This window comes from Lampetra planeri, chromosome 33 (assembly GCF_965212315.1).
Source record: "Lampetra planeri chromosome 33, kcLamPlan1.2.h2, whole genome shotgun sequence".
Classification (NCBI taxonomy): domain Eukaryota; kingdom Metazoa; phylum Chordata; class Hyperoartia; order Petromyzontiformes; family Petromyzontidae; genus Lampetra; species Lampetra planeri.
In genome coordinates this window covers 1,995,687-2,018,083 of record NC_136139.1, presented here as the reverse complement: position 1 = coordinate 2,018,083, position 22,397 = coordinate 1,995,687, and the positions used below count along the sequence as shown (strand labels likewise).

Genomic DNA, 22,397 nt, shown 5'->3' with positions numbered 1-22,397 from the left:
TTAACTTTTTTGAACATTCAAGGCCGTGAAGCCCTGGAGCGATCAGTGTGGAAATGCTGTAGTTATTTTTTTTAGATCAGTTTGGTATACCGGGTATTTTAAGACGTGTACTGTACTTAATTCTGCACTTGAAGTAGTGGAGTTCAACATACATACACGTGTCTGACACTAATACTGCTCTGCTGAACTAGTAACTAATTGGCACGTCTATATATACGTGACGAACCTTATTAATTTGGCTGTATCTGGTGGTGGCGGGTTTAACGACACATATATACGCGACCTAACCCCAAAAAACACACCTTTATTACGGATACTATTGGTCGTGAAAGCCTACTTGTTAAACACCATTCTTAGATAATGGGGCATTATCCTGGAATCATCTTCTGATGTAACTCATGGGCCCTGCCACCCTCGCTGAATTTTTTTTACGCAGCTCAGTGGCCCTTACTTGGTAAAGTAAAAGTAGTTAAAAAGTAAAAGTACTTTCGTAGCTTAACATCCCTGCGTTTGTTCTTCCACGAAGCTCATGGTCCACCCTAAACCGCATCCACGACACAAACCATGGCAGATGCGAATACCCTGACGCACAAACGGAAAATGAAAAACCAGACCGCAACATCGCATAACAACGCAACGCAATGCCCCGATCCACAAACACGGAGACGTCGCAGCGATGATCAAACACTCCGCTGCTCCTGGACGCGGTTGTCTGGGCTTGACAACCTGAATGTGAAATTGTAGCCGTCGCTCTGGCGTCAAACATCAGTCCCCTGCGAAATAAATTGAATGAGCGTGGTGGTTGGTGGTGGTGGTTGGTGGTGGTGGTTGGTGGTGGTTGTTGGTGGTGGTGGTGGTTGGTGGTGGTTGTTGGTGGTGGTGGTTGGTGGTGGTTGTGGTGGTGGTTGTGGTGGTGGTGGGTGGTGGTTGGTGGTTGGTGGTGGTGCTGGTGGTGATGATCCAACTCTGCCCGGCAGAGGGCGCACAAGCCACGTGCTCGGCCTGCCACCGCACGCGGCGTTTTGCGACACTTCTCGACTCCGGACGCCGGTCGTGGTGGTGGACCGGCTTTACGGCTGCCGTCGGCGCGATCGGCAAGGTCACAACAACGGCACGTGCGTAGCCTAACGCACTGTACAGTTTAATTATCGCCGGTTTAAAAAGTTTCAACTTCACTACGTTTTTAAAAACAACAACAACCCCGATACCTGACGGATTTCTGAGGCGCGACGCTGCGAGCTGCCGGGAAGGGTTTGTGTTGGTAAGGCGTCTCTCTCCTGTCGATCTGCGTCGTCGTCGTCACGTTCGAGACACTTTCCGTCCGCGTTCCTTCGGCCCGAGGGAGCCTTCGAAGGGACAGCGAAACGACACCGAACTCACGATCGCGAACTCTGTGTCTCTCTCGTAAAGCCCGCCTCGTCCGTGGCGGCCAGCAGCGGGAGACATCATCGGTATCTGCCTTCTGGAACGTAATATTACCGCTGCTGCTGCTGCCGCTGCTGCCATCATCGGCAAGAAGAGCTTTGAACGGTGACAACAGCCTCGTAAATCCACTGCTGGATGAAGGCCACCCGGCGCTGTTGGTCATTTTGGGGAAGGCGGCTGCGTGCGGGGGAGTGACCATACTTCGCCACGCTGGTACATAGGCGATTAATCTGAATATTTATACTGGAGAGAGCCTATGAGCTACAGCGCTAATTTTCACAGATTTAAGGGATGCGCACAGGAGCAGTTTAGATGTCCCTCGCCAATGGTGGTACTGTATTTCATCAGTAGAGCCGAGATTCCAAGCCGGGTTTGCCGGGACGGGCACGCAAGTGCGTTAACCATTGCGCCACCGCTCCACCTTCACCACACACCGCACATTTATGGGATGAACCCGTGGTAGGCCGGCGACTTGTGGCTAAATGGGTAAACCTCCAGCTACCAAATCACGAACGTCCATGTCACCAGACACAACTTCTCTGCTTGCGTGCGATGGCAGCGAAACAAATGTTTAGGAGCCAGATGCCAATCACGTCGAGGTCTGACGCTGGCCGAGACGAGAGTGCTTCAGCAGAGAGACATTTGCGTCGTTCCGCTGTTCCTCCGTTGAACGAGTGCAGACTGCAGTGAGATTCATCCATAATCGAAGTTTTTTGGGTTAGATCGCGTGAATATGAATGTGTCGTTAAACCCTCCACCACCCAACAGCCAATTTAGTAAGGTTTGTCACGTGAACAGAACATGCCAATTGGGTATTAGTTTAGCACACCGAGGTGTCGGGTGGTGGCGGGTTTAACGACACATTTATATCTACGCGATCGAACCCAAAACACCTTAAGGATAATATCGGCCGCGAAAGCCTGCGTGGTTATACAGGGGTTTACTTTGTGTGTCCGTAGTTTGCATATCGTGACCACAATCGTACTATCGTGGCTCGTCTTTAATATGTATGTCTGTGTATCTGTATGCGTCTCTGTGGGTTTACGATATGTCCCATAGTTTGGGTGGCATGACCACAATCTCACCACTGTGGATTGTCTTTAATTGTCCATCCATGAAGGAGATGTGCGTTTGGTGGTTACACCAGAGGTTTTGCCAGTGGCTATGCCATGGGTGGACAGGGGATATGTAAGCGGTCGTCGAAATCTATTTCACCGACGTGAAAGAGATCTAAAGTAGTCCTGGGCACCTCCCCCCCACCTCTTCACCAATCCCTACTGAGCAGTGTGGGTGAAGTATGGTCACACAATCCCCATGACCGAAAGGAGTGGGGAGGACTTCATCCAGCAGTGGGTGGTGGATTGACAAAGGGGAGGCAGTGCAACACACGAAATCGTTATAAAGTTCAAACTTTTTCTACAAGTGGTTCTTTTGCAGAGCAGAATTCGTAAAGGAAAAAAAATCTCCCGTGACAAACGCGTTAAACGGTGGTGCCCATAAGACCCGTGTGAAGTAAAAAAAACTTCCTCTTATCCACCGTTATCTTATCCCTTTTATCCGCAGCAGGATCGAGCCGATTCCGTGATTAATCCAATTATCCGTGGATCAGCTTTGCCTATTTTAGAATTTGCTGATTTTAATGAATAAAGCCGGCAGACGTAATTTAAACAAACGAGATTTTCCCACACTTGCGCGGATTAGAGGATGCGACGGTTATATTAAGAGTTTTACCCCAAATGTTGTATTCCATGAAACTTTTACAATACGCCGAGACTAATGGCCCCTCATAAAGGTTTTTTTGGGTTGAATCGTGTAAATATGAATGTGTCTTTAAACCCGCCACCACCCGACATAGCCAATTAGTAAGGTTTGCTCACGTAACAGAACATGCCAATTCGTTACGAGTACAGCACAACTGCGTGTTGGAGAGCAAATCCACAACATACACAATCTGAGTACGACGTTTCGACAGTAATTACCACTAACATCATCAGGCGGACAGCCAGATATGTGGAGAAATACTCCTGGTTTTTTTCCATTCATATTTACGCGATCTACCCCCCAAAAAAACCTGTATTATGGATTATATTGGTCGCGAAAGCCTACATGTTAAACTAATGGCCCTGCACATGCGTGGTAGGTGAAGTAGTAACATTTGGTACAACTGTCCCGTAACGATGAAGCCCTAAATCTTAAGCCCAAACCATGAACCTATACCAAAGCTATACAAAGAGTGGCCCTTTATATTTCAAAAGCTAAAAGCGCGGAAAGTGAATAGGACCTCTAACGGGTAAACGGAGCCCAAGGCAGCCGCGTGATTTGACGAACATTTGGTCGACAAATTTATGAAAATGTGGTCACATTGTAACCATTGTTTAGACCCCTTCAAGACGTAATATTCTAAAATACTTATTCTATTTTCACAATCATCTATCTTCCCGTCACAGGCTCTGAAAAGTGGTTTATTTCTCTTAAATGTATGTTTTTTATGATTTCAAGGCATTGTGTTTATGACAATGGTAGTCCAGTATATTCTGTTGTCATCCCACGCTGGCAGATGACTTGATTAACAACAAGTATAAATGCAACGTCATGGACATGATCGCCGACGGAGGTTGACAAAGGAGACGGCACAGAGAGAGGGATTGGAAGTAGAGGAGATGTAGAGTCATACTCAGGGTTTTCATACCAAAGCTAAAAACTATTTTTAACTTTGACATGGAATACAGTATTTTGTCTTGCAAACTCGGAGGTGGCTGTGGTGACCTGAATGTGAGTTTGCTCGTATTGAATCAATTCAGCTGAAATAATACACCCCCCAGAAGGCTGTGGTTCTGCAACAAAACAAATCTTCGAATTTTATTTTGTACGTCGAAAGACGTACATGAAGGGGACATTGTCCGCTTAAATATCTTGTTGCTTTATGTATTCTCCAGAACGAAGCCAACCGTCATTTTGTGTAATTGTGCGTTTTGCGTGTTCCCCATGTCCGGCGAGTACTGGATCTTCAACACACATTGAGCGGGCATGGTGAGGTTACACTCCCATATCACTCTCCCAGAGGATTGTTGCAATTTAGCTAGATCTCAGGATTGACTACTTGGAGAGACATTCATTCAGCGGTGGATTGATAATGGCCAATTATAGTGCAGCAATTTAATATTGTGTCATTGAAATGTCCGCCAAAAAACGTAAGGAGTGATATCCTGCTCGAATCGGCACTGTGGTGGTGTTAATCTCCAGTTTACAGCCTTGAAGAGCCATTGGTGGCCATTTCACATTTTCCTATGGTGGGGGTGGGTCTATCCATTGCACAACCACAAAGTGGTGCCTGATTTATCGACCCTGGTGGGATGATGGGCTTATCACTCGGTGACCTGGCCAGATATGGGACAAACCAGGGCCAATAAAGCACTAATTGAAAACAAACAAGCAAGTGCATTTTGCTTCCATAGTCATCAGTAAATACTTGGAAAGACAAGCACATTCTGGAAAGTGTAACAATCCATGCATTTGCTTATACCTTATTTTGTTGAAACACTATGCTAATTAGGGGTAATGTTAGTCGTGGAGGCTCTGGGTGAGAGGGGGAGTGTGATCCGTTGTGTATTGGGGACGTTAACATTTTAATGTTTTCAGCAGGTCGTGGCAGTTTAATCAGGGCTGTTAAAGTCAACAATACACTTGCACAGTAGGTGAAGGAGGGGGTGGGGGGTGACATGCGTGTTACCCACCTGTGCAGACTGCTAGAATACGGGCACAGCTAATCGTCACGTCCCCGCATGCGCAATGTGAACACACAGGTCGGTGAGAGACAGGTCAGGGTGAATTATAATCAGGAAGCAGTTGACATCCCCTAGAGAGTGGGCGCTAATCTGCATGAAATTGCCGTATGTGCAAAACGTATCGCGTATATGTACACGGTCTTCTCATCAAACCTGTTAAGTACATCCTCACATAAAGTCCTGACGCTAATTCGCGGTATGCTTACCAGAGGTCACGACGGTGGAGATGTGGAGCTCGCCGATGTAGTTTCAGGTCCGTACCCGCGGTGTTGTTCCGCGCAATGTCCGACGTTTCGCTCCACTTTCTGGGGTGCTTCCTCAGGAACTGAATGGAGCGGCGTTCATTCTGTTTCTGATCAAGCTCGCTTGCACCAGGGCCCGTGCCAACCATGCTACTTCGCAGGCCGTGCTGATATTGTCTGTCAGAATCAGAATATTTACTTATACTGGAGGAATCCAGTGAGCTATAAAGCTCTTCTTCACATATGTCCAGTCTGTCCTGTGTTGGCCAATCCCGTTCTCTTGTGGTCAGTGACTTGCTTGTATGGCCAATGCTGTGGTTACTTGCCACTGGTCACTGCTCTCAGTATGTTTGCAAGTGCTCATTTTGTTGGCCAATGCTGTGAGGTTAGGGCTGGTGCCGTACTCACATCGTCCGTGCTGCGTTGGTCAACACCATTCCCTCGTGGTCAGCGCGACGCTTAGATACGCTCAGTGCTGTGGATGTTGGTCACTCCCATGCTCGTGCATTTGCTCTGGATTTCAGTGCTCATTTGATGATCAGTGATCCAATGGCTGTGATGTTATAGTTGATGCAGTGCACATATGCTCTATGCTGTTATATTCTTTGGGTCGTTCGGTAAAGTCACGTAGATAGGTTCAAAGAAAATAACAAAAAAATAACTAAAAAACTACGACGTTTCTATCGCAATGCAAGTGGTCGTCATCAGGAGGGGAAAAAAATGGTCTCTCCTGTGTTGGTCAGTGTGCTGTTCCCTTGTGGTCAGTGTCTTGTATTGACTGGTGGTGTTCTCTTGTGGTCAGTGCTCTGCTTATAATCTCCATTGGTCAGCGTCTCGTGTTTTATGCATGTTGAACCTCTTACGCACCGTCCGTAGCCAAACTTGCTAATCGGAGGTGCTGGGTCAGTGTGCCGTTTCCTTGCGAGCAGTGCCCCCTGCCTCTGCGCTGCGTGCTGCAGCAGCCGTGGGACAGGCTGCAGGGAGCCGGGGATGACGGCCCCGTCGGGCGAGGAACGGCGCCGCTGCTGGTCTGGCCGCGACGCCTTCTGGAAGTGCGCGGACGCGAGCGAAGCGGCTGGGCGCAACCCCGAGTCGGAATGCGCCGCCCTGCGCAAGGAGTTCGTGGAGGCCTGCCCTCGGCAGTGGGTGTGTGCTGCTCTCTGCCTTCGCGCACACACACACAAAGACAAACATCCCCCGTGGAGCCTTAACAGACTGTTGGGGCAAGTGCTGTTAGCGAGGAGTAGCACCTGTGAAGGCCGGCACGGCACAGGAAGTGCGTGGGTGGCCAGCGCCGCGCCCGGCCACCTTTGTCTCCCGAGTGGCGATGTTTACTCATCGCACCTCTACTTGGTAAATCAGTTCAGGCTGCGTCGACCTATGGGAGGCTAAATGGGGATTTTCAAAACGAGGAATCCGTGTTTATTTTTGAAATGGGGGGGTAGGGGGGGGTCGTTCCGTATTTTCTGTTTGTGTCAATGAGCATGACTCTGCTTGACATAGATCCAGTTCAGATCAGGTCAATTCACTTCACATCTGATGTGAACTGATGTTGATTGTAAACACAGCTTGTCAATAAACGTAAAATAATGAGCGTGTAATTTACTTGCCCGGGAAAGCATTTCCGCCCTACAGGAGTATCCCACATTGGGATGTTTTGCAATTTCACGGTTACCGCTTCGTTATTGAGTAGTTATGGTAGCATTGCTTGCCCGGTATTTAAATTCTCACGTCTCTTTCCACCCCAGCATGATAAACGAATACACCACCGTTAGTCGTTCGGCAGGTCGCATGGCGTGGGTTACTCCCAACTCTTACAAGAAGTCTAGCCAGAGTGGAAGAGGAGGCCAAAATACACGCTAGAGGGGCTTTAGAGCTCCCTCTAGTGGCGGCCCTTCCGCCAGCAGTGTTGCAGTAAGCAAGCAATAGCAGGGGATGTCCCTTTATCTTTATAGTCGTGTTACTAATGATTTTTTGGGCTTCTTATCGTGAACTAATTGTAGCGCTGTGCAGTTTGCCCGAGGGCCAGGATTAACCCAGGCCATACTCAACAACAGCCGTCTTAGCGGACGTCTTTTGAACTCGGCCCGCTGGCATTCCAGCTGGTTCAGTGTCTCACCTCCGCCGGTAAAGCTACACCTGTTTACTCCCCCGAGTTCATACGGAGGCCTTGTGCAAGACCAAGCACAGGATCTTTTTTTTTTGTTTGAAGCGAAGTTTCATTGTCCCTATATAGCAAGTTAACAAAGGCAATATTGTGACGGCACGCAAGAGGAGGCACGGAGTGAGCGGCGGGCGCTCAAACCGCACGTGCGCGCACCCCGTGCGGAGTGTTGTTTTGAGTGGGGAAAACAAACGAGTGACTTCTTTGTTCAGATCCAGCCGAGGGCCCACTGCGATCTTTCACGTGGCAGAGGCGAACGTGCATTGCATTAAGGGAGTTCCGTGATGTCGGACGTACACTGCAGATATCTACAGCTGTGGGTATTCGTTAGTAGAATCACGAAGTAGCTGTTCACTTGGGTGCAGTATTTCAACCAATCGCTGTTGAGTGTCACTGAGTGTGGGAGCACACTCAGCGACACTCAACACGCAGGACTCAAATTGACACTCACCAACGCTCACCCGCACTACAAAACTCGTTTGCCGTGGCGGTACCCACCACCACTCGACCAACACCCGGCAGTGCCCCCTACAACTACCGACACAGTCCATACGTAATTTGTGTCGATGGTATTTTATTTACGGTGATGGTTTTCTCCGATGCTTCGCTGCGGATTGCGGCGATACGAAAGCAAAGGCGCCCTGGTGACGTTGCGGCCTCGTCCTTGTCGACGTGAAGCCGTGTGCCACCCGGACATCTCGCCCCCCCCCCTGCCCCCCCGTCACAGAGTCATGCCGAGTTCACCCTTTGTTGAGCTTTTCAAAAACCTCGGCAAAACAATTTCTGCGAGGGAACTCGCTGCGGGGCCCAAAAACAAAAAACACGAGAGAGAGAGAGAAAAAAATACCCCTAAGAATTAAACCCTGGCAAAGTGCACCTGTGTAATAACGCATCTGCTCCCCGCTCCCTCGCCCCCCCTCCCCCCCGCCGATTCCCTTCTGTCACAGACCAAGTATTTTGACCGCAGGAGGGATTACCTGAAATTCAAGGAGAAGCTGGAGACGGAGGGCTTTCAGCCATACCAAGAGAATCAAGGCGGCAAATCCTGACAAGGACCTGACCGCCATCAGCTCGTCGGTGGCCCTACAAGTCTGGGAGTGTGGAGGCTTCTCCACAGCGTTTCCCGTGTCCGCCTCACCCACCACCCCTCTCCGTTGCCTCGTCTAAAGCGTCGCGCTCCGAGCGAGCAGGGATTCTGTTTAGTGCCCCCCCCCTCCCGCCCGAGAGGGATTAGTTTGTAACGGCATGGCCTCGTTGGTTGGTGACGCGTTGGTCAAAGCGAGCTGCGTTGCCAATGCTCGGTGCACAATGCCCATATTGTGCGGAAATGTTTACTTCTCCAAATTGTTAGTTAAAGTAAGGGGGCAGGGAGGGTGTCAAATAAAAAAATATAACAACCACTTGATAACCCACAAGACTCCGTTGTCCATAAAGTTTAGTTTGAGATGAGGACGATTGAGCAAATTGTTCAATTAGCTTTGTGACCATCGACACATGCAAGAACACCCATGCTGCTTATATGAATATTGTTAAAACAACTTTTTAACTCATGCAGTCTTATCAAACACATCATTTGTTGTAAATATATATGACATTATTCTCACATTATTGTTGTGGATTACTGTCGCCCAGAGTATGATCATCCTATTAAAAACAGAAAGAAAAAAACCACACCATTCGTCTGTCGCGATACGGTGAGCACTTTTGACGGCAGATTGGCTAAACGGACTTTGAACGAGATATCAGTCAATCCGGGCTTTAGCCGGGCACCTGGGCCGGGGCGCTGACAACCCTCCCCACCCCCCCGCGGCGTGTCCTCGAGAGCCCCCCACCCCACCAAGACCACACGGCGATGAATATTCCATCGGCAGGCGACTCCGTTAGGGCGGCGTTGCAGCCACGGTCGGCCTGGAGTGTTCCGTGTCACGACGCAGTGAACCCGGGGGTCTCCTTCCATTTCACGACTCGCTGCAGCCTCCACCCCCCCCCACCGCCACCTCTGTGGTTATTTAAAAGTAAAGATGCAGCCCTGCAATTGCTTGCCTATATACTATAAACTAACTTTATAAACTATTTTGTTTTACCAAGTGAGGCCCACCGAGCTACGTGGCTCTTTTTCAGAAGCGGCCTGGCCAACACAAATGATAGTTCAACGAAGTGGCTTATCACGTGGTAATTTATAGCAGCCAAATACTCTAAAAACACGTGATGTTGATTCTAAATGTGGAGGGAAAACCCGGAGGACCTGAAGAAAAATCCACGTGACCACGGGGAGAGACATGCAAACTCCAAATATACACCATGTGTCAGGGTTGGGATTGAACCCACAACCTGTATACGAGGTGAGGGCATTAACATCTCGCCTCTGCCACAGCTGGTGGCAGGGATTCCACGTAGAGCCGCTCCCCTCTGTGCGGTATTTGGCCGCTGCAGCTCTGCCACGCTGGCCAAGACGTCTTTGGAGAGGTGTGAGTACCCATACTTTACCCCGCCACACCACACGATTGCCGGCTGTGGTGTACTCATGCCGCTGGGTGGACAGGCAGGGAGTACTCAAGAAACTTGGACCATTTTATCTTGGCGCGCAGGGAGATTTTATAACGATATTTTGCTAAATGGATATGATTTATTTGGAGCTTATATCATAAGATGTATTATTGTAGAGTGGCTAATATCGTGGCAACAATATTCCCCAGGGTGGTCAAAGTAAATGGGTAGCATTGTGGAGAATATAAATTAAAATAGACGATCAATGCCTCCGAATATGTTGTCTTTCCACAAAGGATAAAAGTCCCAAGAAAACTGGACTTGTTACGTTTAAAGCAGGCCTGACTGCTGATGAGACACCGGACGCTGTACTGAATGAATGCTGCTGAAATGATTCCCTCTCAGCCGGGTTGTGAGACTATATATTTGAACATCTCCACGTGCAAGAATCGTGGTCTGTTACCTGCAGTGCATGCATAGCTTCTGAACAAAGGCGCCCAACTGACCATTTGCTTGGGGCTGCAATCGAGAACCCGTGTATTGCACGCACACACACACGCGTGTTAAATGGGTTAATTTCAGCTTAAGCGTTTGCACTTGAAGCAAGTTGCTTAGAGTAAACACTTGGGATCAATATCACGATCGTGAACTTTAACCAATTAATCCCAATTGTGTGAATTGCAACTCGACACGGTGGCAAGGACTCGCCCCATCGGTTGTGCGTCCGGCATGAAAGCCAAACACACTCGCTCGCCTCCTGCGTTTGATTCCTCCTCCTCGCAGACACTGCTGGAACAATCATCCGCATCAGAACATCAACGGGCCGATGCGCACATCTTCAAAATTCAAAATTAAAGACAAGCCACGGTATAGTGAGTGTGACACAAACTATGGACCATCGAGTAAACGCACAGCGACACACTCATGGTTTATACATCGAGACCCAAAGATAAACGTAGAGGTCCGTAGACACTCGTAGAGAGACAGATACATAGAGATACGTAGATACATTACAGACAAGCCACGGTCGTGTGATTGTTGGCCATGCAACGCAACCAACCTCTGGGGGAAGAGCAAAACTACATGAAGCCCTCCTCTAGTGGCAATAACAAACCTGTAAACCCCTTGTCAGTGCCCGACCTTATTACAGACCAATCCAGACATTATTGGTCACCCCGTGCCCGTTATCAATCTCTGCGTTCATCCTACAAAGTCCCATCACAAGGGAGAAACACAAACAAATTGATGTGTTGTTGTTGTTCCCGTCTTGCAAACGGCTGCACGCCGTATGGACCTGAAAACTCCATTTCCCTGCACAAGAATGCGGGGTAAACCGTACGGGTGACAGCTCAGGCAGACTTCGACATTGGTTGGCATTTAGCATCGCTTTCAACGTGCGCTGGAATATGACCCGGCTGCCTTCACGCCAGGGGGCGTCATTGATCAAACCTCTGCACGCGAGCAGCACTCCGCCACGCGCGGTGTGGCAGTGTGGTCGGTGTACAGCGGCGATTCTAATTCACTGTGTAGCAAAAATTGTGTTACATAGTTGATATAATCAGCCGCTGCGCTCACGGCACCTGCCTCGTGAGTTGACCGCCCAATCGAGCTGCTGAGCCTGTGGGTTGTGGTTGTGTGCGCGTATTGTGAACATGTTCCCACAGAAAGCAGGTCTTGTTTTAATATTGTGTTGCCACATTGACGACGAGAACATCAACACTGACGGAGGTGTACGGTCCAAGTACATCATCCCACTCTGCACAGTCGCATAATCTTACTCCCTCTTCCTTCCATGCGTTGGATGTGTTCCCCCACAGTGGCTTATCGAAGCTTTCTTTCAGTTAAAAAAACATTTTAACTAGAAACTATTTTTTTAATTTTAGCACGCAAGCCCCACTGAGATATACAGCTCTTTTTCAGAAGCGACCTGTCCACAAATGATAGCTCGAGGAAGCGGGGCTTATCACGTGGAGGGAAAGAGCGGAGGACCCACCCGCAGGAAAATCCACGCGACCGCCGGGGAAACATGCAACCTCCAAATATACAGCAGCAGGCGTCAGGGTCGGGATCGAACCCGTGACCTCTTGTACACCAGGCAAGGTGGTTAACATCTCCTAGCCGTGATGATGATGAGAGAGAGACACGCAAACTCCAAATATACAGCAGGCGTCAGGGTCGGGATCGAACCCGCGACCTCTACACCAGGCGAGGTAGTTAACATCTCCTAGCCACCGTGATGATGATGAGAGAAAGACATGCAACCGCCAAATATACAGCAGGCGTCAGGGTCGGAATCGAACCCACGACCTCCTGTAGACCAGGCGAGGTAGTCAACATCTAGCCACCGTGATGATGAGAGAGAGAGACACGCAGACTCCAAATATACAGCAGGCGTCAGTGTCGGGATCGAACCCGCGACCTCCTGCGTACGAGGCGAGGTAGTTCACATCTATAGGCGCTCGCCAACAGCACTTGCCCCAACAGTCTATCAAGGCTATACGGATGATCGTTGTCTTTGTTTGCTATCAGCCCACGTGGACACGCAATATTCCGCGGCTGAGGAGGATCAACAACAACACAAACCGCACGAGTTTGGGGATTTTACAGAACCAACGTCGCATATCCAAAGCACTGGGGGCACTGAGGGGTAAGGGGATTTGTGGAAAAGTCGAGCACGTGAACATCTCTAGCAGATGACGATCACACCGGGCACAATAATCACTGCACTGGGTGTCCGCGTGGTTACGCGACATTGTGTTGTAAGGTCCCACCCCGCCCACACCCCCAGTCTTGTCTTAATCATAATTTCAACTTGTAGAGAGACAGCAAGGCAGTGAGGAGGTGTAAAATTTCCACCACCACCCCACCTCTCCAAGATCTGCGATTCTCTCTTCCAGATGTTAAGTTATCATTAGCCAGTTAACGAGTGTTTACATGTTGGAGAAAACCGGAGCAACCTGGAAAAAAAATTACCCACGCGTGCGAGGGGGAAACACTCTATCCCACTCAGATGGAACAGGTGGAGTTTTAAGTTTTTTTGCTGTGCCACCTTCTGCCAGGCCACGGTGTGGCCCCTCGAACACAAATGGGAAGACGAAGAGGAGAGTGGTGGCGCAGTGGTTAACACTTTACACCACACGCTCTGAATCCAGCAACCAAAATTAAATTGGTAGCCAGGGCTAAGATCAGTGGCGGCGAGTGATATCTGAATTGGTTTTGCCCTCCTTGACCCTCCTCCACCACTACCACCACCACCTCACCAACCAGCAATAACACATTTGATATGTCCAAACAACCTCCACATGGTTGAGAGGGAGGCATTAAATCAGCGAGTGAATGTACAAAGGGCCGTACATTATTGTTATTTTTATTAAGATATGAAATGTAAATGGTAACAATTTCAAATCTTTCGTGACTGCAGGAATTCATATTCCTTGGGTCTTAAAGTCACGTAGATAGGTTCAAAGAAAATAACCTATCTACGTGACTTTACCGATAGACCCAAATAATATGGCAACAATTTCAGTAATAAACAAATGCATTTATAAACCAATCTAGTAAAATGTCAAGGCATATGTCTCTTCAATGATGTGGATGTTTCAGGACCCCATCTGCCTATCTCAGTAGCTGGGTTAATCCTCTGCGCATTAACGGCTATGATTAGCACAGAGAACAGAAGGTCAAGTCGTGACAATGGACAAGAAAGCTCTCGCAGTAATTTTATAAACCACATTTTTTATCCTCGGGTCCGGAATATATTTTTACATTTTTCAGCAGTGGCGCAGCAGCGTTGCTGGTTAGCGCATCCGCTATGAACTCGGCGATCTATTCAAATTGGTAAACTCGGAAAGATGTACCGAGGTGGAAATCGAGGCATGGGGTTTGTGGAAACAATGCCACTGCGTTTTGTAGACATTCTCAAACATGGTACAAAAATCATCGGCGTTAATAACGAACCCCTCTTCCAGAGAGGTTGTTCCCCCAGATGTTGGGCCCAATTCCCGTGAGCCACCATGCTCCAATAACATAGTTTTCTAAATTGAAACTACCACTACAAGCGCTGTAAAAACTTTTTTTAAAGCCCTCGATGTTATTAACTTGCTTTTTTTATTCACGAATCTTAATAGTTGTTGCAATGGTCAGGAAAATAAATCCGGTGTGTCGTGGAAAGAAAAATAAATCGTAGTATTTGCGAATGTTTTGTGATGCTGTAGCTGCTGTGTTGGCAGTGGTGCACAAGCAGAGTTAACAACAATATCAACAACTCACACTCGCGAATAAAACTCATTTCTTTAGAGCTGCTTGTTGCGTTTAGTTTTTCCTCCAGCGGTACCTCCGATTCGCACGGTCGGCTATGTACGGTGCGAAAGAAGTTCAACACGCGTACATAGTTACATTTTAAAAGTGTTTTCCGATTCATCTTCTTGGTTCTTTCGGTAAAGTCACGTAGAAGGGAAGTAATAAAATAAAAAAAATCTATATAAAATAATAATAAAATAATATTATTATTATTGTATTACTTCCCTTCTACGTGACTTTACCGAAAGAACCAAGAAGATGAATCCCTGCAGTCACGAAAGCCTTAAATCGAAATAGTTTTCTGATTCTCAAGGGGCATGTGTGAATCTGTGGTATCTTCAACAGTGACACAGACCACTTGCCCATGGCCGTGCGGACCCCGACAGGTTGAGAACTACCGCAGTGATCATCTCTATTGTTTCTCTGTCTCTATTGTTCCTCCTCTATTGTTCCTCCTCTATTGTTTCTCTATCTCTATTGTTTAGGCATATGGAACGATACTTTACTTCCCACTCGACTACCGTACGTAGTTGGAATTAATTCGAATTCAAAACAATCTCTTGTATCTTATCAGCTAATTTTGTATTGTCCTTTGCGACGAGGTCACGTGGTAGCTCACTGTTGATGCAGGCAGTAGTGTTCCGATACACGTTGGGAAAAGAATAAAAAGTTAAATTGTTCGTTTTAGACAAGGAAGAGACTATACAATTGGTTCAGTAATATATTCAAGGATTTAGATATCCTGTTTAGATTGTAAAAAATGAGCGTGCATATTCAGTTTGCTGGCTAATTTGGCTTTCCATTGAGCCAGTTTCCATGGAGTCAGTGTTTTGATTTCAACAATCACCCGGCAATTAGTTTGGCGAAATGATCAAAGCGCTCTGTGTCTGGTGTTAAGTGAGCCTTACTGTAGAACACGTGACTTCATTCACAAGCGTGTGTCATCGCGTGCCGATGTCACAGGCCGGAACTAAATTGCGAAATTAACAACTAAATGACAATAATAGTAACCACGTTCCTACACAGACGTGGTTAATTCGGGCTCCGGTGAAAAAGACAGCCCCTCCCCCCGATAATGAATCTCAACAGACTCACCGGGTGAAATAATTAAAAACGTGATTATCTCTATAAACTCTGGGTTTCTCTCTTTTTGCCGACCTTTCGAGCCACGAGTCCCGCGCGAAACCCGACGCCTGGACATACCTGGGTGACCCCGCGTGCCTGCAGCCCTCGTCTGCGTCAAACCCTTGGGACCTGGCGATTAAAGCCATTAACAGGGAGGCCCAAGGCTTAGTCATAGGCTGAAAATTGAGGCTGTTTGCGCAGTTAACCGCGCGGGGTGAGGAATCCGGGGGGCCGTGCCGGAGCCCAGGGCAGCGGCTACTCGAGGCTGGACGTGGGCTGGAGTTTAACCCAGACAGCCCCCACACCCCCCCACCCCCCCACCACGTTCGACACTTCTCACCTGCACGGTGTCCAACGGCGTAGCCTGCACCTCCCACCCGCCTTAGGGGAGTGCGACCTACGGGATGAGAGCCGCCAGGGTGGTGGTTGTCGTGGTGTGTGATGGTCAGCACCCCGGACTTGCAATCCAGAGGTCGCCGGGTCGATCTCCTGGCGCGGCAGTCGAAGCAATGCGGGCCAGCGCTCTTAAAATGCCACCGATTTTGTCCACCCAGTGGTATAAACGCGGTTCCCCGCAGTCGATGAGCAGGCAGGCGACCTGTGGTGAGCTAAAGTGTGGGTACTCCCATATTCACAGACTTCAGGTCAGCATGGGAGAGTAGCACGGTTGACTACGTACGGTGCGAAAGAAGTTCAACATGTTACATTCATATCGCCTAGAAGGGGGCTCTGTCGAGCTCCCTCAAGTGTCGTGAGCAAAGACTTCAAGGGCCGCACTTTTAATTTAAAATCAGCCCCACCAATTCCGAGCCATTCACGCGATGCGTATGCTAAAGAGAAAGTTGTGCAGTGGATCGTCGCATTCCCTTCACCGTAGCCCGCCCAATTTGAAGGATTAACGGTGCAATCAATAAGAGTTGAGTAAGGGATGCGCATCGATTCATCATTTACTGACTCGGTGACACGCCTCGGCATCGAGCGGTTGCGATTCCAATCGGGCGGGCTGCCCTGGTTATTACTCTGGGTGCATTAACCGTGAATACGTACCGTCTGCTTTACTGTCGAAGATAAAGATGCCCCCCCCCCCGACGTCACCCGAATCGGATAGGGCCCCGTGTGGTTCTTCTCCACCTGGATGCACGCTGCACCCCCTGGGGGTGCAAGATGCCCTTTCTGGGGGTGCGAGACACGGACAGATTTGTTTGAGAAGGTAAATCATCGAAACAGAAATTAAGAACGGGCACGTAAGTACAACCTACTTTGTTTCATCAAACCCCTATACGCGTTTATTAACATTCTACTTTTTTTCACCGATTGAGCACCAAAGGCTGCAGTAAAGGTTTGAGAACCTGAGAACCACCGGGGTAAGGCCATCGGTGTGCCAGCGTCAGGGACCACAACAACAACCCCCCACCCCCGCAAATGACAACGTTAGGACACGCGGCACCCTCGGCCCCCTACTTGCAAACTGATCGCCGCTTGCAAGGGGCCGTCCATAAATGACGTCACGCCATTTTGGACGATTTCCCCCCCCCCCCCCCCTCGTCACACGGCGTCACAAAAGTCAGACCCCCCCGTTAAATGACGCCACAATACTCTGTCCCCCCCCCCAAAATATATAAAACATGCTTCAAATCGCTTTAAACTATTGTCATAATAGTGCGTATTTAATGTGGCGCTGCACTCTGATGTTGTAGGGGAAAACATTTATAAAAAAGTCTATTTAATTAAGTAGAACGTGTTGTCTATATTTATTTAAAGTTGCGCATTTTGATGTGACGTCACATTTCTCAACCCCCCCCCCCTCGTCACACAGTCACAAATGTCTGACCCCCCCCCCCCTCCAGGTGCGTGACGTCATTTATGGACGGCCCCGAAGGCCAGTGCTGAGCCACCCGTGTGCTGCATAGGGGTCAGCTGCCACTGGGGGTGCCCATCGAACACTTAGCTGAGATGTGATGGAAGGCGCTTTGAGTTGCCGCGGCATTTGCTGCAAGTGCCATAATAAATGTGTAGATTGATTTTTATTTCTGTAACCCACAGTGCGCGCACCACAATTCCGCCTCTCTCCACCGCGTGATTGTGTGAACGGGTGTCACCCACAGTACGTCGATCGGCAGGTCGCGTGCAGTGGGGTAAAACATGGGCACTTTCAACTTTGTCAAAGATGTTGTGGCCGGTGAGTGTGGAAGAAGACTAGGCAACCCTCCACTGTAGCTCCCTCTTAGTGGTGACCCTTCCCCCAACAGTGACGTGGGGGAGCAGTTGCAGGGCTGCGCCTTTATCTCCCGACGCATTGCCTGGGCCATGCGTGTACCCAAACTCCACAAGGGGTAACCGCTTGTTGGTTGGCCAGCGCGTGGTTGTCATCCGTTCCGATGCATCAATAACAGGCTTCTCCCGAGGCTTCACCTCATGTGGTTAGGCCGTTTGAGCAACCCTGACCCTTGCTTTGTTAAGAACGCTTATACAGGGTCTTTCAAAGAGATGGGCCCAATTTCAAAGCAGTATATTTCACGATGGCAACATGTTACAGTTACACCAAAAAGTTGCAAACGCTTTAATGAGTTATCAAGTTTTACTAACCTTTTTATAAAGGCTCTGTCTGCCCTCCGCCTGCTGTACGGACAACATCGAGACGATAGTTGAATTCGTCCCAAACGCCTCTCAAAGTGTCTTCTTCCACTAAAGTCACCGCTGCCGTGATTCTGTTTTTGAATTCATCCAGATTAGTCGCTAATGGTGGCACAAAAACACCACGGGTCTTCGACGTATCCCCACAAGAAACAGTCGCAGGGTGTGATGATGTCTGGGGATCTTGGGGGCCAAGAGTGTAGCGCCAAGTCTTGGGGTCGCGTGCGACCTATCCAACGTTGAGGCAGTGTGACTTGCGAATGACTGAGGCCAGGGGCTGTTTGTGCGCTGGGAGAGACATCTTGCGGTAATAATTTCAAACTCTATGCCCGGCCCTTTCAAGTGGTAAGAGTTTCGTTCATGGGCGGTTCGTGGTTGCAGAGATATAGCGATTTCAAATCGGGTCCATCTTTTTAAACACCCTGTATAACACAATGTGCACTGCACCTTAAAAGAGGTTTTTTTTCGCAGTTAGATCGCGAGGTTTTTTTTCGCAGTTAGATCGCGAAAATATAAATGTGTCGTTAAACCCGCCCACCACCCGACACAGCCGATTAAGTAAGGTTTGTCGCGTAAACCAAAATGTGCCAATTAGTTACTGCTGCAGCACACCGGGTTGTGTGTCGGAGAGTAAAAAAAACCCACGACATTTACAATTCGAGTACCGTGCCGTTTCGCCGGGCTATTACAACAACCAGCATCGCCAGGCGATCAGGCAGAACAACGACACATTTACGCACCCCCCCCCCACTCACTCCCAAAAAAAACACCCCTCCTCTATTATGGATACACTATTGGTCGCGAAGCCTCCTGCCACGAGGTGTTGCAATGCCCCCCTCGCCTCACGCCCAGGCTACGGCAACCGCGCACCTCCACAAAGGCTCAGCAAACACCCCCAGGGGATCGCGTTCGCCGTGCACCGTTGAGAACCCGCGGGCTGTAGGCGCAGCCCTGCAATTTCTTTGCTCGCTCGGGCTCGACGCTGGCAGATGGGCCGTCCCCGTTCGAGGGAGCTCTGGAGAAAGGCAGCCCCCACTTATGGGGGTGGGGGGACGCTGGGCAAACGTCTTGGAAGGGCTGGGAGCATCCGCGGTTCAACCCCACCGAACGCGATCTGCAGATCGACTGACTGCGGTACGGCGTCTACGCCGTGGATACGGCTGCTGGATGGACACAGCTGGAAGGGGGGTTGGGGAGGGAGAGAATATCTATAGGAGCGTTTTGCCAGTATCAAAGTGATGAAAAAATAGGTTTCACCCGTTCTGGCAAATAAAACAGGAGGTGTTAAGATGCTCAAACACAAAAATTAGATACCCATTGCAAGGCTTCAAGTCTGCATTGACCACACGTACTTATGGCAAAACGTGCAAACACACACGCACTGATATTAATGTATGCATTTTATTCGAAACGGATTGGCCTAAACCAGTGACAGCCTTCTTTATGGTCTTCTCTCACCATCGTTACACCAGAGAACGGCAAAAGGCGACCAGTACAATGGCAATGCAAGTACCAGAGTATGAATTGCTCGGGTTGAGCAGTTCTACATCTATGGGACCTTTTTTAGCAGTATAAAAAAATGATGAAAAAACCAAGAATAGTCTTAACCCATTTTGGTGAGACAATGCCATTAAGGAGGCTGCCTCTGATGGAGGCCAATCACGGGTTGAAGAACCACACAATCCAGCAAGAACAGAGTGGTATAAACAATAACATTTTTTACGACTGGTATATCCAGTCTGCTGTCAAAGTGGTGAACGTATTTGTCCTCACGGATCTGACAACGTTAAAGTTGTCCACAATTAAATAGCGATGCCAACTAAAGATCCGTACCGTGATATTATGTAACCGTAAGCGTCACCTCGTGTCTCCCCCCCCACCCCTCGTCAAGAAGGTAACCTCAATCAACGTGGTACCTTCACCTCAATACAGAGAGGGCATTCAATCGCAGGCTCGAGACGCAGCAATGATCAACCCGCCCACAACCACAATCGATTCAAAGGCGAATCGAATGCTACCATTGCATTGTCAACGCAGTCCGAACGTTGAGTCAAGTGATCACCTTCACTTGATTCTGCCACGTCACTCGAAGTGGGCTTCCTCCCAGTGTTGTTTGGGGAGGTTTGAGGGTGCGGTTGGGGGGGGGTTGAGGGCCCCCTTCATATTTTGCCTTTACGGGGGAGGTTGGCGGGGGGGGGTAAAAGAAACAAAATTGATGAGAAATCTTCAAAGCGAACCGGTGTGCCCACCTCCCCGGTCTCTCTCCCCCCTCCGTGTTTTTTTTCTTTCCGTAACTGCGAGGGAGGATTAGCCGAGACGTCCAGGAGATGGGGGAGGAGCAGGTAGATGGGTGATGGTGGTGGTGGGTTTTTGTGGGAGTGGAGGCCAAGCTGTGCGCTGGGAGCAGGAGGAGGGGGGGGGCAACAGGAGGGAGCAGGAGGGGAGGAGGGGGGGCAGGAGGGGAGGGGGGCAGGAGGGGAGGGGGGCAGGAGGGGGGGCAGGAGGGGGGGGCAGGAGGGGGGGAGGGGGGCAGGAGGAGGGGGGGAGCAAGAGGGGAGGGCAGGAGGGGAGGAGGAGGGGGGGGGGCAGGAGGGGAGGAGGAGGGGGGGCAGGAGGGGGGGCAGGAGGAGGGTTCAGGCGGGAGGGCTTTGCGTGGTTCTGGCTCTCTAATCGGCTTTGCTCGATCCGCACTGTCCTTGTCCTCTCTGGCGCGTCTGTCTGGGCAGCCACCCCCCACACCACACCACACACACGGAGACACGTACACACACACACGTGTACACACACCACACACACCCCACACAAAGACAAAGATCCCCCGTATAGCCTGTAACAGACTGTCGGGGCAAGTGTTGTTAGCAAGCAGCTATGAAGGCCGGAACGGCACACGAAGGGGTGGGTGGCCAGCACCACGCCCGGCCGCCTTTGTCTCCCCAGTGGCGATGTGTACACACCGGAATCGAACTCGAGTCACCGGGCTCGTGGAGCAGTGCGCCGACCACTGACACCTGCCTCACCCCAACCTCCTCCATCCTCTACTCCAGCTGAAGCAATGTTCTGTGTGTGTGTCTCTGTATCTCACAGGCGCAGAGGTGACGTCTCGACACCACACCGGTGATGCGAGACACGCACAGACAGATGCAGAGGAGACGTATCCTCTGTAGCGGTGTCTCAGGAGATTTCTCCCCTGTGTCTCAGAGACACAGAGGTGACGTCTCGACACCACGCCAACGAGGTTTTTGGTAGCTGCAGCGATATTCTGCCACGCCGAGCATGCGTCACAGCGGTGGAGCGGTGGCACAGTGGTTAGCGTGTTGCAGCACAATGCCGCCATCTACCTGAGTTCGATTCCAGATCACGGCTAACATGTATGTAGGACTTCTTTCGCAACGTACGTAGCCAGCCGCGATAATCGGAGGTGCGGGGGGGAGAACAAGCTAAACACTAAAAGCAAAATACCATCGGCGAGCGGCATCAGAAAGGGTCCGGGGCCTCCCCCATTCGCCGACCTACACTGACCAGCGTAATGAAGTATGGTCAAACAACCCCCACTACCGACACGGGCTGGAGAGGATTTATTTGTTCCAGCAGCAGATTGAAAGGGGGGTTGTAAGTCATTTAAATTGTAATATTTACATGTCATGTATAGGCCCATGGTAACGTACATCCGTTGGCCAAACCACTGAGCCATACTCGTAAAGCCAGAAAGTGCTCCGATTTTACGTTCACATTATTGATGACATTATTCTCAGAGGAGGATGAGGATTAAACATGCTGTAATTGTGTTGATGTAACTTTGGAGGCGACATTTTATTTAGCCCCGGGCCAGTCGGAGGAGTTTGTATCTTGCCATGCTGGCGGCATAAAAGGGGCAACACACCCACGTGTTCCCAATAACACACACTCCGTACAACACACTCACGTGTGCCCAATAACACACACTCCGTACAACACACCCACGTGTTCCCAATAACACACACTCCGTACAACACACCCACGTGTGCCCAATAACACACACTCCGTACAACACACCCACGTGTTCCCAATAACACACACTCCGTACAACACACCCACGTGTTCCCAATAACACACACTCCGTACAACACACCCACGTGTTCCCAATAACACACACTCCGTACAACACACCACGTGTTCCCAATAACACACACTCCGTACAACACACCCACGTGTTCCCAATAACACACACTCCGTACAACACACCCACGTGTGCCCAAT

General features: G+C 49.6%; 1 protein-coding gene and 1 long non-coding RNA gene across 6 annotated transcripts; one reads left to right on the top strand and one right to left on the bottom strand.

The window, feature by feature from the left end:
• Positions 1-1,039: 1,039 nt before the first annotated feature.
• Positions 1,040-9,287, top strand: COA6 (cytochrome c oxidase assembly factor 6). 5 transcript variants are annotated; one of them, XM_078609969.1, is made up of 3 exons: positions 1,040-1,261; positions 6,360-6,598; positions 8,564-9,287. In XM_078609969.1, exons 2-3 carry the CDS (start codon positions 6,443-6,445, stop codon positions 8,663-8,665), a joined length of 258 nt encoding a protein of 85 aa, XP_078466095.1. In that variant the 5' UTR covers positions 1,040-1,261; positions 6,360-6,442; the 3' UTR covers positions 8,666-9,287. The 5 variants fall into 5 exon arrangements, with proteins under 5 accessions (XP_078466095.1, XP_078466096.1, XP_078466098.1 ...); XM_078609970.1 differs by having other exon boundaries at positions 1,056-1,261; positions 6,382-6,598; XM_078609972.1 differs by having other exon boundaries at positions 1,099-1,115.
• On the bottom strand, positions 6,049-16,119 carry LOC144729600 (uncharacterized). Its single transcript, XR_013587732.1, has 2 exons — positions 15,868-16,119; positions 6,049-6,616 (listed from the first exon to the last, which is right to left on the bottom strand). It is a non-coding gene; the product is annotated as an uncharacterized LOC144729600 (long non-coding RNA).
• Positions 16,120-22,397: the final 6,278 nt, after the last annotated feature.

Excerpts from the sequence above, each read along its gene's own strand:
- COA6 (XM_078609968.1), top strand. The coding sequence starts at position 4,349 with ATGTATTCTCCAGAACGAAGCCAACCGTCATTTTGTGTAATTGTGCGT. Across the intron at positions 4,456-6,381 it reads ACACACATTGAGCGGGCATG|TGCCCCCTGCCTCTGCGCTG; the intron begins GTGAGGTTACAC and ends CCTTGCGAGCAG. Across the intron at positions 6,599-8,563 it reads AGGCCTGCCCTCGGCAGTGG|ACCAAGTATTTTGACCGCAG; the intron begins GTGTGTGCTGCT and ends CTTCTGTCACAG.